At 45.5% G+C, this 17,833-nt stretch overlaps 1 protein-coding gene across 10 annotated transcripts in view; it reads left to right on the plus strand.

Annotated features, from left to right (window-relative positions):
- The window catches only part of NFRKB (nuclear factor related to kappaB binding protein), a 35,889-nt gene that overhangs the window by 10,304 nt on the left and 7,752 nt on the right, over positions 1–17,833 (plus strand). For 7 of the 10 annotated variants that reach the window (XM_032284988.1, XM_032284981.1, XM_032284989.1 and 4 more), the window contains 19 exons: positions 1,053–1,180; positions 1,892–2,066; positions 2,615–2,752; positions 3,951–4,024; positions 4,847–4,931; positions 5,447–5,627; positions 5,877–5,985; positions 6,227–6,353; positions 6,604–6,669; positions 9,523–9,602; positions 9,709–9,755; positions 10,691–10,751; positions 11,165–11,339; positions 12,867–12,973; positions 13,414–13,537; positions 13,752–13,831; positions 13,996–14,216; positions 14,317–14,587; positions 15,242–15,454. In XM_032284988.1, coding sequence (XP_032140879.1) covers positions 1,053–1,180; positions 1,892–2,066; positions 2,615–2,752; positions 3,951–4,024; positions 4,847–4,931; positions 5,447–5,627; positions 5,877–5,985; positions 6,227–6,353; positions 6,604–6,669; positions 9,523–9,602; positions 9,709–9,755; positions 10,691–10,751; positions 11,165–11,339; positions 12,867–12,973; positions 13,414–13,537; positions 13,752–13,831; positions 13,996–14,216; positions 14,317–14,587; positions 15,242–15,454 — 2,462 coding nt within the window. The remainder of the gene's footprint in view (positions 1–1,052; positions 1,181–1,891; positions 2,067–2,614; positions 2,753–3,950; positions 4,025–4,846; positions 4,932–5,446; positions 5,628–5,876; positions 5,986–6,226; positions 6,354–6,603; positions 6,670–9,522; positions 9,603–9,708; positions 9,756–10,690; positions 10,752–11,164; positions 11,340–12,866; positions 12,974–13,413; positions 13,538–13,751; positions 13,832–13,995; positions 14,217–14,316; positions 14,588–15,241; positions 15,455–17,833) is intronic. The other 3 variants (XM_032284990.1, XM_032284987.1, XM_032284986.1) reach the window with 2 other exon arrangements.

The following is a 17,833-nucleotide window of genomic DNA, read 5'->3' on the forward strand; positions in this document are numbered from 1 at the left end:
GCTTGTTTTTTTTCTTGTAAATCTGTTTTAGTTCTTTGTAAATTCTGGATATCAGCCCTTTGTCAGATGGGTAGACTGCAAAAATTTTTTCCCATTCTGTTGGTTGCCGATTCACTCTAATGACTGTTTCTTTTGCCGTGCAGAAGCTGTGGAGTTTGATTAGGTCCCATTTGTCTATTTTGGCTTTTGTTGCCAATGCTTTTGGTGTTTTGGTCATGAAGTCTTTGCCTACGCCTATGTCCTGAGTGGTTTTGCCTAGATTTTCTTCTAGGGTTCTTATGGTGTTAGGTCTTACGTTTAAGTCGTTAATCCATCTGGAGTTAATTTTAGTGTAAGGTGTCAGGAAGGAATCCAGTTTCTGCTTTCTGCACATGGCTAGCCAGTTTTCCCAACACCATTTATTAAACAGGGAATCCTTTCCCCATTGCTTGTTCCTTGAGTTCTATTAAACTCGACAACTTGACAGCTGCTAATGACCAGAGAGAGTAGGCTTATCATCTTAAATCTCATTATTGTAAGCGTTCAAAATAAAATGAGCATTCTTTCCTTTGGTGAGTTATTAGTGTACAAAGGAATTCCCCTCTGTGGTTAACAGAGATCTGCTTCACTACAGATGAAGGTGCACTGTTCCTCTCATAGAGCAGAAGACAGGGAGACCCACTTGGCTTTAGAGGGACTCTGTATAGGACCTTTCATAATGGTAGCATTGTCTCTTGTGTTGGCATGTTTCCCCCGAAATAGTATGGTAGTCTGGTAAGGATACAAGCGAGGAATGTCAAGGCAGGACTTCCTGCCTATTCCACTCTGACCCATGCCGTGTATCAGTTTGAGTGTTGCTGAAGACAGTATGTTACTGTGGCTGTTAATGGTTGTCAGCCTTAAATCAGCTGTCATTGCTTCTCAGCATGCTTTTACTTTTGGTTCTCTTTCCTGATTCTCTTAAATGTTTACTTTTCCTTTAAGTTTTGTGGTACAAAGTTTACCATGTTAAGCATTCATTAAATAGATTTGTTGACTGATTTATATATGGTTGTACCTCTGTTTTTTTTAAGATGGACACTTTAACCCTGAGGTGGTCAAGTACCGGCAGCTGTGCTTCAAGTCACAGTACAAGCGCTACCTCAACTCCCAGCAGCAGTATTTCCATCGGCTGCTGAAGCAAATACTTGCTTCCCGGAGTGTAAGTAGTACTGGCACCTTGATATAAAATATGGGCAGTGAACTCACAGGTATCATGACTTAAAGAAGCAATCCAGGTGCAAAATGCAAAAATTGCCACTAAGAAAAAAATGCTACCAGTTAATCTATGACACATTTAAGCTATGCCATCCTTTCTTATGGTAAACTTTAGATGTGTCCTGATTTCAGAGATGTTAATATGTGAAAAAATGTGCTTCTTAAAATTGTTGAAATTATAGTAGCTTCAGTATTTACCCAGATAAAAGATGGATTTTGGATCCATCATGGGTTGTTAAGGGAAAGCAGGATTCCTGGGAATGAACGTGAAGGTGTGCACGGGCTTCTGAATGCTGTGATGGATGGTAGCATAACAGGCCCAGTGGTCCCTGGTCTGGACCAACCTGAAAATTCTTAGAGGCAAAAGTTGTTTGGATTTTAAGTGATTCTTTAAGCTTTGGCATAGAAATACTTGGGTGTCTAGTATAAAAAAGTATTCCTGGTGGAGTACTTCAGCACTTGGGATTTTTCATCATGTAATCAATATAGATTCTTCTTATTTGGATGTATTAATGTATGTGCATCTTTCTTTGCGATCTGGAGGGTGAGGGTTGGGCTTAACCCCGAAGAGAAGAAAATGTAGACTTGTAGAGTGTTCATTGTTCCATACCAGGACTTGGATGATGACGTGCACCCTCACCTGATCTCTTCCTAGGATCTGCTGGAGATGGCGCGGAGGAGCGGCCCAGCCCTTCCCTTCCGGCAGAAACGCCCTTCACCATCCCGCTCACCTGAGGAGCGTGAGTGGCGGACCCAGCAGCGCTACTTGAAGGTCTTGAGGGAAGTGAAAGAGGAGTGTGGTGACACAGCCCTGTCATCTGATGAAGAGGGTGAGTGTCCTTGGGCACTTGAGTTAGCTGGGGGATTGGATTGATCCCGGCTGCTTGTCCGGTTGGAGCCAGTGGTAGCCATTTATCTCCCCAGGAAAGAAACCCTCTGAGTTGTCTGGTCTGGGGTGGTTAGCGGGACTTAGAAGGCCTTGGTCTTTGGGTTGCTGAGACATTGCCATCAGATGGAGAGTGACTATATGGCCTTTTCACCCTCATGGCCGTGTGGCATTTGAGCTTAGATGAGAGCCCACTGGACAACTCCCTGCATGGCAGGGCTCTCCACAGTGGGCCTGACTGGTCCCATTTGCCACTTGAGAGAACCGTTTTCCCCTTACAGGAGAGTAGTAGGCTGTTGGCCTGCTGCAGTGCGACCCCAGCACTCTGTTGAAGTCTGTCTTCCTGGAACAGCCGTTAGATGGCCTAAGTGTGCTGCAGCTCCTCTGGGAAAGGGTCAGAAAGGAGTATGGCACCCTGGCCTCCATGTTGTTGGCTTAGCCTTGTTGAACCCGAATGGCCACTTACCCAATCTCCCCTATTGGAGTCCACAGCCACGTTGGATTTACAAGAACAATTTTCTTTTGAAGATCTCAGCTCATGGCTTCCGAGCTCTCCAGCGCGTTCCCCTAGTCCTGCGGTGCCACTGAGGGTGGTACCCACGCTTTCAACCACGGATATGAAAACTGCAGGTGAGAACCGAGCTGCCGCCATCACCATTCTGGGACGTTCCAGTGGAGACCTGAGATCCTTTAGAGGGAGGTGGGGGCAGATTCCTACCTGCCAGGAAAACAAAGCTCCCTAGAACTAGGTGATTTTTTTTTTTTTTTTAAAGTAAAGTTTTTGTACCATTTTTTAAATATCTGGAGATAGGCCTGACTTTTTTCCTTTTTTTTTTTTTTCCTTTTTTAAATGGGGTCTCACCCTGTCACCCAGGCTGGAGTGCAGTGGTGCGATCTCGGCTCACTGCAACTTCTGCCTCCCAGGTTCAAGCGATTATCCTGCCTCAGCCTCCTGAGTAACTGGGACTACAGGCGTGTGCCACCATTCCCAGCTAGTATTTTGTGTTAGCCAGGATGGTCTCGATCTCCTTACCTCGTGATCTGCCTGCCTTGCCCCTCGGCCTCCCAAAGTTCCGGGATTACAGGCGTGAGTCACCATGTCGGGCCTTTTTCCTTTGTTTTAAAATTTTTCCTCAGAAGCCAATATTTTGAGCTAAAGAAAGCAGAATCTTTTTTGTTTTGGGACAGTTTCACTCTTTTTGCCCAGGCTGGAGTGCAGTGGCATGATGTTAGCTTACCACAACCTCCACCTCCTGGTTTCAAGCCGTTCTTTTGCCTCAGCCTCCCTAGTAGCTGGGATTCCAGGCGTGCGCCACCACGCCTGGCTAAATTTGTATTTAGTAGAGACAGGGTTTATCCATGTTGGCCAGGCTGGTTTTGATCTCCTGATCTCAGGTGATCCACTTGCCTCGCCTCCCAGAGTGCTGGGATTACAGGCGTGAGCCACTGTGCCCAGCAGGAAGCAGAATCTTGAAACAGCAGTACAAAGGGACGGTTGAGTAAGAGGACAAAGGGATAACCAGAGCCAGGGAATTATCCAGAGTGTCTGTGAGTTTGGAGAAGAGTTTTTATTCGAAATAGGAAGCAAAGAAGAATGTTAAGAACCTTAAGTGTGTTTTAGGACCAGCAGAGTCACTGAAGTCATTTATTACCAATGTATGGAAAAGTGGAAGCATTGATCCGGTGACTTTAAAGATTTTTGGAACTTGGAGTTCACATGTGTCAGAAGGGAAACTCAGAAATATCTTACTTTTGATTGTCATAAGTAACCAGAAAGATGTAAATTGGAGAATCATGGTAGTGAATGTGGTTTGGTTTGTTTTCTCAGATAAAATAGAACTGGGGGACAGTGACCTGAAGATAATGTTAAAGAAGCACCATGAGAAGCGGAAACATCAGCCAGTAAGATGGGAAGGGCGTGTGGCCGTGTGGTTTTCAGCCTGATGTCTCAGGATTGGCTGTCCTGAGGGAGATATGGGGTGTTACTGCCTCGTCTCTGTGCCCGCCTTACCATTGTGAGCACAGGAGCAGCTGGCGAGGCTAGCTAATGTCAACAACATGAGGCGTGGTGGCTTTGACTTCCCAAGGCCTGCTGAATGTAGTGTCTGCCTTAATTGTTACAGTGACACTGTCAAGTATAGGGGTCATTGTCTCTACTCAACTGTGCTTGAGAGGTTAGGGAGCCAGGAGTCGGGCCTGGGCTTGTCCCACTTTTTACTGTTTCCATTATTCCATGGTACCAAGTTGAGGTAGCTAGCACCAAGCCAGAGAGTTTAGTGGAGAAAAGTTGATACCTTTCTGGTAAGAAAAGATAGCCCTTATAAGGCTAGGAGGTGAAATGGGAAGAACCCCACAATGGAAGTCAGTACTGAGTTCTTTCTCTTTTCTAGTTACTGTGATACTTCTCTAAGCCCCGTTTCCAGACTTTGTAAAACAATGCTTAAAGAGACTGTTTGCAAACCACATGAGACGAGGAATGCAGAAGAGCTTTGTAATAAATAGTGTACGGTAGAAAGATTGGAACTGGGTTCTGTGCACCAGCATCAAGTAGTTAGATGGGGATAGGATAGGGGAAAAATAATAGTTTTATCTCTCTGTATTTTTAATTCAATGTGATTTCCCCAAATATGCCTAACACTTAATTGTTACATAAATTGGCAAAGTCACCTCAGTTTTTGCTCTTTTTTGGGCCTCTGTGACCAAATTTCTGGGTATCACATCTAGGATCACCCGGACCTTTTGACAGGGGACCTGACCCTCAATGACATCATGACTCGAGTCAATGCTGGCAGGAAGGGCTCTCTCGCAGGTAAATGACTGGGCCCTCTCGAGGAGCCTTCACCTGACTGTGGTGTTAAGTTGCATGAGCCTATCACATATGGCAAAAATAAATGAAACTGTGGCTGCCTTCATTCCAGTAACCTTTATTATTACCTCTTATGGGCTTACAGGTGGGAAATGAATTTAAAATCGGTACAGCAGAGCATCAGCTCTTTAATAAATAATAAAACTAAGCTGTGTACTTGGAAGGCTGAGGCGGGAGGCTTGCTTGAGCCAGGGAGGTTGAGGTTATAGTGAGCTATGATTGCACCATTGCATTCCAGCCTGGGCAACAGAGTGAGATCTTGTCTCCCAAACAAACAAACAAACAAACATACAAAAACAAATCTGTAGATCACTCATTGAATTTGGTTTCGTTGAGTGTTTTACTACTGAGACTTTTCTGTCTTTGGTGGGCCTTGGGAAAAGAATATGCAGATAAGACCTGTCATTTCCCTGTGTAGGAGATATATTTCTGTGACTTGTGTTAATTTTCCTTCTCAGCCTTATATGACTTGGCTGTCCTTAAAAAAAAGGTTAAGGAAAAAGAGGAAAAGAAGAAGAAGAAAATAAAAACGATCAAATCAGAGGCAGATGATCTGGCTGAGCCTCTAAGCAATACTGATGGGGTTGCACCTCTCTCACAGGCCCCCTCTCCACTGGCAATTCCTTCTATCAAGGAAGAGTAAGTGAGCAACAGAGATTCTGTAATTCTCAGGGTGAATGGTTAAGCTGTGGGCCGTGCCCTGGCCCCTAGGGCTTGTTGTAGCTGTGTGTTGGACTTGTATACCTGGAGTCCCAGGGATTCTGCTGGGAAAATGTGTTGTTTGCTTTCTTGAACTCTTTTATGACTGGTAGGAGGTTTGGAGGCCTGAACCAGTCTAGGGATGTGTTCTTGGTCTTTTTGGTTCTTACAGTTTTCTTTCCTCATTAGGCCCCTTGAAGACCTCAAGCCTTGCCTTGGAATCAATGAAATATCTTCCAGCTTTTTTTCTCTTCTATTAGAGATTTTGCTGCTGGAGAGTCAGGCTAGCCTTGCCATGGTAAGAGTTTTGGAAAAGTTGGATGTACATCAGAGTTTTCAAAGTGCTCAAATCCTGAATGATCTAAATGATCTATAGCTTGAGAAGCACAACTCTGGGTTCCTCTCAAAGCTCTGTAGTTAACTTGCTTTGTGACTTGGACAAACTCTGGATGCATGTGCCCCAGCTTGCTGTGGCACTTCTGTGGAATTGCTGGTATAGAAGAGAAGTCTGACTGGGTTCTGCCTTTGCTTTCCCTCAGCTAGAGGAGCGAGTTTTGGATTGGCAGTCATCGCCAGCCAGCTCCCTCAACAGCTGGTTCTCTGCGGCCCCCAACTGGGCGGAGTTGGTACTACCAGCCTTGCAGTATCTTGCTGGAGAAAGTCGAGGTAAGGTGCTCTTTTTTATAGGGTCAGTATTTTTTCCCCCTTTTTGTCTAATTAATTCTTAAGAACAAACTGCAGCTTTGCTCGTGTAATCCATTATGCCTCTGCATAATGCAGTGCCTCGAACGTTCCTGCATTTTTGATGTACTGTGGAACACTCAAAAGCTGTGTCAGAGCTCAGGGATGCTAGTTGTTAGGAGTTTAGCACTCTTTCTGACCTGTATGGCTTGTTTATATGGTCCATTTCTTACAGCTGTTCCTTCCAGTTTTTCTCCATTTGTTGAATTCAAAGAGAAAACCCAGCAGTGGAAGTTGCTTGGTAAGTAATCAGTATTACCTACTTCTATCAGGTTTTCGTTCTCTCATTCCTTCCCCTAAGCCTCTTTGCCTTCCAGTCAATATAGTCCTGCAGATTGGTTTAAAGAAAAGCAATATTAGAGCTGATTTTGCTCTGTGAAGGAATCCTTCAAGACCCTTTTTGTACTCTCGAGATGGGTTAACTCCCTTCATTGGACAAAAGCTGAGATGGAAGGAATAGCTTTTTCTGTATGATGCAGTCTGGTGATGGCTAGATTTAAATCTGCAAGGGCATTTTTAATAGCATCAACATTTATATTAATCATAGCAATGACTTTGGATTAATTTGTAATATAAATATTTTTCTTTCCTAAAAATGGGCTTTGCTATTGAGGAGAATGTGCAACAGCCCCGAAAAAGTTATTTATAAAGAACAGTGTCCTTATGTTTAAGTTTATAAAGCCCACTTAGTGTGTAAGTTGTCACAACATGCATCTGAAGTCACTTGGAGGCTGTTACCCGGTGATGGTGATAGGAGAGAAATCCAGTGTCGGTTTCCTATTGAAATTGATAAATCCTTCTCTGTGCTCTTTGAGTGGTCTGTGGAGGGGTGTATGGAGAGCAGTTTATGAAAACAGTAGACCCATTCATTCATTGTGTATTACATTTATTCAGCTTCTAGGTGTCAGGCACTGTTGTTAGGTGCGTGGGGAAACCATGGCTTCTGAGACAGTGCGTGCCTCTCATGGGGCCTAAGGTCTGTTTGGGGAACATACTCATTTAGATTAAATGACAAACTGATCCTTTCTGTAAAGGAAAAGTAACAGAGAGAGTGGGAGTTTATTATAATGAGAAATGATGTAGTTTGCAGAGTTGGGAGGACCTTTCTGAGGAAGCAGCATCTGAGGAGAGCTGTATGATGAATAGGACTGAGCCAGGCAGGCAGAAGGGAGGCAGCAGCATTTGAGGTAGAGGAGGTGGAACCTTTTCATGGGGAAGATTTGATCTAAAGCAGTCACACAACCCATGGGGCATGAGAGCTGATGGTGATTTAGACGCGGGGCAAGAGGATGGACACGTTTGAGAAAGATTTGGGTGGACTTGGTTATGGCTTGGCTGTGGAGAGTGAGGGAGAATGGTGTGAGGCATGGCTCCTGCTAGATTGTAGCTGGTGGAGGAAGATGCTGTTCGTGCAGGAGGAGCTGTAGAGGACTGGATTTGGAGGGTGGAGATCCTGAGTTTAGTTTGTTTTATTTCTTTCTTTATTGAGATAGAGTCTTGCTGTGTCCCTCATGCTGGAGTGCAGTGGCACAGTCTCGGCTCACTGCAACCTCTGCCTTTTTGGGCTCAAGCAGTTCTCCTGCCTCCTAAGTAGCTGGGACCGCAGGTGCATGCCACCACGCCTGGCTAATTTTTGTATTTTTAGTAGAGATGGGGTTTCCCCATGTTGCCCACGTTGGTCTTGAACTCCTGAGCTCAGGCAGTCCACCTGCCTCGGCCTCCCAAAGTGCTGGGATTATAGGTGTGAGCCACCGCTCCCAGCCTGAGTTTAGTTTTAGAACTGCCTTTGAGGTATTTCAGTGGAGTTGTTGAATAGACAGTAGGATGTGTGGGTTTGGAATTCAGACCAGAAAGTTAAGGGGGAGAGTGTTGGCATGTGTGCGGTGCAGGACACAGATGGTGCTGTGACCTGGGGAGGAAGCACAGAGTGAGGAGAGATGGCCGAGGAGGGCTCTTCATGGCAGAGGGGCTGAGTGAGTGTGTGTGGGTGGGGGAAGCCTGGGACAGGGTTTTCCTGAGTCTTGGAAGCCAGGAGACAGGACTGCCTGAGAAGTGAGGAGTGGTCATTTGCCTCCATAGTTTCTAAAAGATTCAGTAAGATAAAGACCAAAGATTAGTGAATATGGAGGAAGTTGCAAATTTTTCAGTGAGTGTGATTCCCTAGTGGAATGATGGAGGTGAAGTCACTGTGAGTGGAAGGTGATGGTAGCTGACTGCAAGCACCCTGCCTCCCCTGGCATCAGGCTGTGGGCTGCAGTAGCCATTGGAGGGAGCATGTATACATGAGCTTGGCAGACTTTCTTGTAAGGCAGATAATAAGCGTTTGAAGCTTATGGGGCAGATGCTTTATTTGAAGCCATCTGCCATTGTTGAGAGCTTTCTGCAAATGGTGGTATTGTGTGTTGACTATGAAAACAAAGATAAACGGCCTCTTTGAGAAGGGTAGCTGTATTCATTATGTAAGCAGACCTGGCTGATGATGGTCCTGTGGCTTCTAGCCTGGTAGGAGACACAGGTGCCATTAGTGTCTCAGGCAGTCTGAACAGAGTAACCTGAGAGGAGGGCGCAGGAGACAGGGCTTATCTCTTTCTAGGCAGGTCATGGGAAGTCAAGCTTTTACCTGCCCCGGGATCTTAACTGCTATGCTAGTGAATAGAATTCCTCTGTGCGCTACTAGCCAGAAGCCTTTCTTACCTACAAAAATAGAATAATTCCCTTGGTATAAGCTTTCATTACATCCTTTGTGATGCCTACCACTTTTGAATTTATTTAATGTGTGCCGTTTCCTCACTTGACTGTAAACTCCATGAGAGTGGAGACTGAATTCACTGAGTAACCTTAGCCTCACATGCAATGCCTGGCACAGTGGGTACTCAGTGAATGCCTACGGAGTGAATGATTTGATTAGATGGCATCCAAGAACAGTGGTCCAGGCTGACTTCCACCAGCTGGAAGGCAGTGGATGTGCGAAGGATCATTGCTACAGCTCATGATATAATCTCTCTGTGGTGTAGATACAGCTAGTAAAGAGAAAGCAGGATTCTCAGTAATACCTTAGACCTTCTGATTTTTTGTCTCTTTATTTCTCTAATAGGTCAGTCCCAAGATAATGAAAAAGAATTAGCTGCCCTCTTCCAGCTATGGCTAGAGACCAAAGATCAGGCCTTCTGTAAGGTATGGTTTTTAAAGAAATACCAGATCCTTCTCATTAGGTTTTTAGAGCTCTTAAGTTTGCCCGATTTCTTTAGTCCATTTACCTGTCAATTTTTTTTTTCTCCAGCAAGAAAATGAAGACAGCTCAGATGCCATGACACCTGTCCCTCGGGTGTGAGTACTATACGGTAGTGGTTGGTGGTGTCCTGGGAACCTGTAGTTCAGATACTGCCTTGGTTGTACTGATACTTCTTGCTATGCTAGAGCTGTAATGGGCTTCAGAGCTCTGAGGAGTCCACTGGTTCTTCCTGACTCGGCATCCTGAGGAAGGCCACACTCCCTGAGTGAGCCGTACTTCCTGTGGAAGGGGCTTGGGTGGAGAGAGGAGCTGGGGGGAGAGCCTCTAAGGGGCATATGTTCTGCCTTATGGGTGGACACACTTTTTTAATGTGTACTCTTTTCTCGGCCTCTACTTGAGAATTACTCGTCCAAGCCACCTTTCTCAGTCCAATAAATGGAAGCATGACATTAAGTGACTTGCTGAAGGTTAGCGGCAGGACCCCAGCTAGAACTTAGATCTCTTAACCCTCAGTCCTAGGTAGGTCCTTTTTATTTCATTGTCCCATGTTTCTGTTTCTGTCCCGGCATGGTTCTGTAGTTTTCTGACACCAGCACAGAGGCCCAGTCTAAGTGGCAGAACTGTTGCTTCATATAATGGGGTGTAGAACTCAAGCCCTGGGTACTTTCCCTGGAAGTAGAAAAACAGCCCTTATAAAACACACCTGAAACCCATTGTTCCTCTAAGGCCGAATTGTTTGTTGCTATTAGAATTGACCTACTTAGCAGCAGTATTGAAAACAGTAGGTGAAGATGTCAGCCTGTTTACCATCTACCCAGTATCTTTCTGGATTTCTAAGAAGTGATTTTGGAAATACCAACAGGAGTTACTTTATAGGAGCTGGAAAAGTGGCCTCTTTACCTTTGTAAGAGTTGAGTGCTTATGGAGGGACATTTTTCCATGTCACAGTGGGAATGGTTCTGAAGCAGGGGCAATGGATCTGACACATGTGCCAGCTCTCAGGATTGATACAGAATTCTTTATATTCCAGAAGAACTGACTATGTGGTGCGGCCCAGCACTGGGGAGGAGAAACGGGTTTTTCAGGAGCAGGTAAGAAGTACCTAAGAGCAGTGTAAGCCTCTGCCTCTGTGAGCCATGCAGAGAGAAGCTCTGAGCCTGACTCTCCTGCACTCTCCTTCTTGCAGGAAACTCATACAGTCCCCCTTAGACCTTCTGTTGGCTGGGATTGCGTGTTGGGGGTGAAAACAGTGTGGGGAAAGGGAGTAAGAAATAGTTGGATGATCTTGTCTTCCAGGTAGCTAAGTGCCTTTGTATTACCTCCTTGACCCTCTGCTCAGTGATGGCTCTGAAAACCATCCTTTTCCTACTGTGGTTGGCTAAGGAATCACTTGTTTTCTTCCTGTTTTAATTGTTCCATGTGGATCTGCTTATATTGCAAGGAAGCCTGAGAGAGAACCCCAATAATTCTGACCTAGGAGCCTTGTCCCTTGTCTCTTGGTTAGGAGCGTTACAGGTATAGCCAACCCCATAAGGCATTCACCTTTCGCATGCACGGCTTTGAGTCTGTGGTGGGGCCAGTGAAGGGCGTGTTTGACAAGGAGACCTCGCTCAACAAGGCTCGGGAGCACTCCCTGCTGCGTTCTGACCGGCCTGCCTACGTCACCATTCTGTCCCTTGGTAGGTGGCACATGTTGATGATGACAGATCCCTCTCTTCACCCCACAGCTTTTCTCTAGTGACATCTGAACTCTGTCCTCCCTTTACCCCTCCACCCAGGGAAGGTTTTGAGAACGGGCATAGTTTTTCTAAGCGTTGGAGTTTGGGCCTGAAGGGAAATCTTCAGCTCCCAGTCTTCTTCCTGAAGTCTGGGCTCACATTAATGTTTACTTAGGAGTTGTTCCCAGACCAGCTAAAAAAGTTAAATATAGGAATTTGCTTCCTCTGCACCCTCCTTCATTTAACAGTGAGGGTTTTTGCCTTTTTAAATGCCAGGAATCCCTTTGGCACTCTAGTGGAACTTATGGACCCCCTTCTCAGAATTATGCTTTTTTTTTTTTTTTGAGACAGAGTTTCTTTCTTGTTGCCCAGGCTGGAGTGCAACGGTGCGATCTCAGCTCACTACAACCTCCGCCTCCAGGGTTCAAGTGATTCCCCTGCCTTAGGCTCCCAAGAAGCTGGGATTACAGGCCCGCTCCACCATGCCTGGATAATTTTGTATTTTTAGTAGAGACAGGGTTTCTTCTTGTTCGTCAGGCTGTCTCAAACTCCAAACCTCAGGTGATGATCTGCCCGCCTCGGCCTCCCAAAGTGCTGGAATTACAAGCATGAGCCACTGTCTGGCCAGAATTATGCTTTTAAATGTGTAAAATAAAATACAGTTACGAAAGAAACCAGTTGTTTTGCAATAGTTATCAAAATGCTAAAACAAGTTTATGGTGCAGAAATGTGTGTTGTTGTTATGATGTTATATGACAAGATCTAGCAGCAGGTCTGATATTTTTGCAATTTCCAAGTAGTGATGAGTATAAATGATATTCTTAGCTGTCTGTAGTAGCTGTATATGAAAATGTATGATTTTTGTTACACATCACAGGACTGCCAATATGTGGTTTGTTTCCTTTGTTCATAATTGAAGGAAATGCTTAGTTTCAGTTTAAGGTGTAATTTTGCTTCCCACCTGAGTTCACGGTCCCTCTGAATTCTAAGGTGTCACCTAAAAGTGACTCTTATAGGGGCTGGGCACGGTGGCTCCCGTATGTAATCCCAGCATTTTGGGAGGCCAAGGCAGGCAGATCACCTGAGCTCAGGAATTCAAGACCAGCCTGGTCAACATGGTGAATCCCTGTCTCTACTAAAAATACAAAAATTAGCCATACATGGTGGTGCATGGCTGTAATCTCAGCTGCTCAGGAGGCTGAGGCAGGAGAATCACTTGAACCTGGGTGGTGGAGGTTGCAGTGAGCTGAGATTGTGCCCTTGCACTTCAGACTAGGGGATGAGCAAAACTGTCTCAAAAAAAGTGTGTAGGAAACTCCAGTGGGTGAGCTGCCAGCCGCTAGAGGGCAGAGTGCACCTATCTGAAGTCAGTGAAGGTAGAGGAGCAGGAATCCCAGGGAGCTTTGCCCACCAAAGTTGATCGGGGAGGCTGTACCTCTGTAGGAACCCTGCCTGACGTGTGGACTCTGTGCTTTCTCATGTCATCAGTTCGGGACGCTGCGGCTCGACTGCCTAATGGGGAAGGTACACGGGCAGAGATCTGTGAACTGCTTAAGGATTCCCAGTTTCTTGCACCAGATGTCACCAGCACTCAGGTAGGATGAAGAGGAGATTACTTTTGCTTTGTTTCAGAATGGATTTGAGAAAACTTATTAGGAAATGTAAAATATAACAAATTTTTAAAAATCTGAATGAAGTGAGAAAAGATATCTTGAAAAATGCATAGTGATCAAAACCCTTGCTGTTAATCAAACACAGATTTTGGCTCTAGGCTTTCTTTTAGCTTATGGTAAAGGGCGGCTGGTCACTTACTTACTTCACACTATCCTTACAGTAAAAATAGATCAATATCTCTGTAGTCTTACAGCATTTATTGTTTTGGCAAATGATTTGGTGATGTATTGGTAATATGCAGGTAGGCTGAGATAGGATCTGTGTATCAGCTGTGATTTAGATCTAATGACTTCTTTTTTCTGGAGTCCAAATAACTTCTGTTCTCTGAGCTTTTTCTTGTTTCCCTCTGTCTGATTTGTAGGTAAATACGGTAGTGAGTGGTGCACTGGATCGGCTGCATTATGAAAAAGATCCTTGTGTGAAATATGACATTGGACGAAAGCTGTGGATCTACCTGCATCGTGACCGGAGCGAAGAAGAGTTTGGTGTGTGAAGCCTCTGGGCACTGTGTCCGACTAGACTAGGGATACTTTTTGACTTTCTTCCCCAATTCCATTATTCTCTTCATTGGCATATAGGCAGGACAGGATTGTAGAGGCAGGCTTCAGTCCACCAGCAAGGTGTTGGTTTTTAGCAAAGCCCCTCTTTTTAGTTTGCTAAGGTTAAACTCTGGCTGAAGCTTACCCGTCTTGTTCACAGAGCGGATTCACCAAGCACAAGCAGCTGCAGCTAAAGCCAGAAAAGCCCTTCAGCAAAAGCCCAAGCCCCCATCCAAGGTGGTAAGTGATCTCAGGAGAGTGTCTTCCTTAGAGATTCTGGATGGAGGCAACTAAGAGTAGCTGGTCAGCTTTCACTCCCGGCATCAGGAGCTGCAGGAGCATCCCTTCCTTTAGGGGATTCTTCATGACACCTGCAGGTGAGTTTTCTTTGTCTTCCATTCTAGAAGTCCAGTAGCAAGGAGAGCTCCATAAAGGTCCTTAGCAGTGGCCCTTCTGAGCAGAGCCAGATGAGCCTCAGTGACTCCAGTATGCCACCCACCCCAGTCACACCTGTAACCCCCACCACACCGGCATTGCCTGCCACTCCTATCTCCCCTCCACCTGTATCGGCGGTGAACAAAAGCGGCCCTACCACAGTCTCAGAACCAGCTAAGTCTAGCTCAGGGTAAGCTCCTCCTTTTCTTCTTCAGCTTTTTCCTTCTAGAGTCCTTCTGTGTGCATGTCCTAAGTTTTTGCTTTTTGTCTTTCCCTGATGTTCCTCATAGTGTTCTTCTAGTGTCTTCACCAACAATGCCACATCTGGGAACAATGCTTTCCACAGCTTCCAGCCAGACTACACCCAGTTCTCAGGCTGCTGCCCGGGTCGTGAGCCACTCTGGCTCTGCCGGACTGTCCCAGGTGCGAGTGGTCGCCCAGCCTAGCCTTTCTGCTGTTCCTCAGCAGTCGACAGGGCCAGCACAGACACTGCCACAGATGCCAGCAGGACCGCAGATCCGCATTCCAGCCACTGCCGCACAGACCAAAGTAGTGCCCCAGGTAAACAGGGAAGCTGTGGTCACAGGGAAGCAGGGATGGCAGACCCAGAGGTGGGCTGATGAGTCAAATGGACAGAGTCTGGCTAAGGACTGGGGAGCCATAGATTATTGCTACTGGTGATGACGTTATCAGAGCAAGCCACTTAATGTTTAAAGCTGTGTAAGCATTTTTAGATAGTGTGTTTATGTGTTGGGAATCAGATCTTCAGAGCAGCTGAGTGATTTCCCCAGGACCCTAACCTCAGGATCTTGGTAGAGGTGGGTTTTAAATTCGGACCTTGTGAGTTTACATCTCAGACTCCTTCTATGTGCCTCTAGTCTTAGCCACACCACAAACTAGTTGTGCGAGTTGAGAGAAGAATTGTATTCTCTTTGTCTCAGTTTCTTTCGCTATAAAAGGGGTAAAATAGTATTTGTCCTCAGTATGTAGGAATAAAATGAGACGTTAAATGTAAAAGCATTCTGAAAATTTAGCTGTTGTTTACAAATAAGACATTTACAGTGTCCATTTTAGAGAGTTGTGTGCCTTAAGTATTGTGGGATTAGAGACACTTGGAGAGGAATGCTTCCTGGGTGTGATGTGGGCAACTGTGCTTCGAGTGCTGGTCTGCATCTTAGTGTCTAATTAAGCTCTTGGCTTCATGCCCTGAACTAGACAGTAATGGCCACTGTGCCAGTCAAAGCACAGACTACGGCAGCCACTGTGCAGCGGCCTGGACCTGGGCAGACAGGGCTCACGGTGACAAGTCTCCCTGCGACAGCCAGCCCTGTGAGTAAGCCGGCTGCGAGTTCTCCTGGGACCTCTGCTCCCAGTGCCTCCACAGCTGCCGTCATTCAAAACGTCGCAGGACAGAACATCATCAAGCAGGTAGGTGGGGCTCTTTCCAGGTGGATCTCAGTCCTTCATCCTGGAGCAGGGACCACTAGAGCTGGAGGTTCTTGGCCAGACTGCATGCTCATGGGAAGGTTTGTCATCTTTGACTTGCAGCTTATAGGTACTTAGGCATGAGTTCCCACCAAAGGCAGTGCAGCCTTCATAGATGCTGAAGAGATTTCTTCTGTTTATTTCCATTTAATTCAGCATGTAGTAGTTGAGTTTCTGGATTCAGAGTAGACTGTCCATGAATTTATTTAGTTAAATTCCCATGGCCGTATTTTATTGGCTTCTCAGTTTACCACTCATAAACGTAGAATATGCTTGTACTTTCTTGGTTGTGAATATAAAAGAATAATCATCGAACTTCAAAGACTTGTTAAGCAGTATAGCAACTAATACTGATAGGAGTGCCTCCTGTGCACCTGGACCACGTTAAGCATTTTATGCCTGTTAAATAGTCTCATCTTCTTAGCTCTATGGGGTAGGCACTCTTATTATGTACAGATGAAGAAATGGAACCTCGTAATGATAAAGCAGCATTTGTTTTTTTAAATGGAACGACGTAACGATAAATATTAAGCCAGACACTATCCTAAGTATTGGGGATTTAGTGGTATATTAAACAGACTAAGTCCTTGCCCTCATGGAACTCATATTTTCATAGAGCCAAGAGACAAGTACCTCAGTGTCAGATAGTATGAAATGCTGTGCGAATATGTAGACAGGCTAAGGGGTGGAGACCAGTAGTTGTGTGTTATTTTACCTGCAGTAATTGGAGTAGGCCTCTCTGGGGAGATGACATTTCAAAGAGATGAATGAAATTAGAGCGTGCCATGTAGTGATGATGGGAGATAAAACATTCCAGGCATAGGAATGGCAAGTGCACATATTTTGTGTCAGGAATATGATTGAGGAACGAGAGGAAAATCATTGTGGCTGAAGCGTTGTGAGTAAGTGTGAGGGTGTTAGAAGATGAGGATGGGAGAGGTTGCCATTGGTTAGATTATGTGGGATGTTGAGGTTAATTTAAATGTGAGGGGAACCACTGGAATATAGTGAGCAAGGATGACTTGATCTGGTTTGCATTTAAAGAAACATCCAGCTGCTGGATAGAATGAACAGTGTGGGACAAGAATGGAAACGGGAACCCATGTAGGAGGCAGTGGCAGTCATCCAGGTGAGAGGTAAGGTTGGCATAGACTGGAGTGACCATCAGAGGTAGAGGGGAATGGTGGGGTCTGGATGTGGTTGAAGGGAGAGCCATTGGAGTTTGCTGGTGGCTTGAGTAGGGGTCTGAGAGGAGGAAGCTGAGATTTATCCCACCCATGGCTTTGGCTTGGGTGCCTGGATAGATGGTAGCATCATTTACTGAAGTAGAAGAAAATTGAGGTGTGGAGACTGCAAGACAGTGAAAAGTGTGGTCGGGAAGGAGGGAGCAGCACCTGTGTGAGATGTAATGGCAGCGTGAGATGAGACTCGGTGGATCAGGGTGATTCATGGGCTTGACTGAGCCAGTGGATTGTGACTTTTGGGAAATGGGTTCAAAAGGGAAGGTAAGCTGGGTGCATGGCTCACTCCTGTAATCCCAGCAATGGGAGGTCGAGGCAGGCAGATCACCTGAGGTCAGGAGTTTGAGACCAGCCTGACCCAACATGGAGAAATGCCGTCTCTACTAAAAATACAAAATTAGCCAGGTGTGGTGGCACATGCCTGTAATCCCAGCTACTCGGGAGGTTGAGGCGGGGAATCGCTTGAACCCAGGAGACAGGGGTTGCAGTGAGCCGAGATCGTGCCATTGCACTTCAGCCTGGGCAATGAGAGTGAAACTCTGTCTCAAAAAAAAAAAGTGGAGAGAAGGTAAGGCGAGGAAGTGGAGACAGTGAGTTACAGCTGGCCTCTTTACCTGTGGGTTCCACATTCTCAGATTAGCTAACCATGGATTGAGTATTTGGAAAAAAAACCCTAATAAAAAATAGCAATACAGGTTAAAAAAACCAATTCAGTATGGAAGCTATTTACACAGGAATTACAATGTAGTAGATATTGTAAGTAATCTGGAGATGATCTTAACTACACGGGAGCTTGTTTGTAGGTTATTTGGAGATAGTGCATTTGTGTAAGGGCCTTGAGCATCTGTGGATGTTAGTATCTACCTGGGGGCATCCTTCGCACATACCAAGGGGTGACTGTATAGGTAATTTTTAGAGGAATTTTTGCTTCTGAAGAGAGCAGAGAACTGAAGTTCAATGTGGAGTGGATTAGGTGGAGGGAGGTGTAGAGTTAGCCAGGATTGGTTGTTTTTTAGGATGGGAAGTATTACAGCATGTTTGCATTCTGATGGCCGTGGTCCCGTAGAAGAGAGAAAATTGA

Source organism: Sapajus apella, unplaced genomic scaffold (assembly GCF_009761245.1).
Source record: "Sapajus apella isolate SASKATOON/1434 unplaced genomic scaffold, GSC_monkey_1.0 scaffold16, whole genome shotgun sequence".
Taxonomy (NCBI): Eukaryota; Metazoa; Chordata; class Mammalia; order Primates; family Cebidae; genus Sapajus; species Sapajus apella.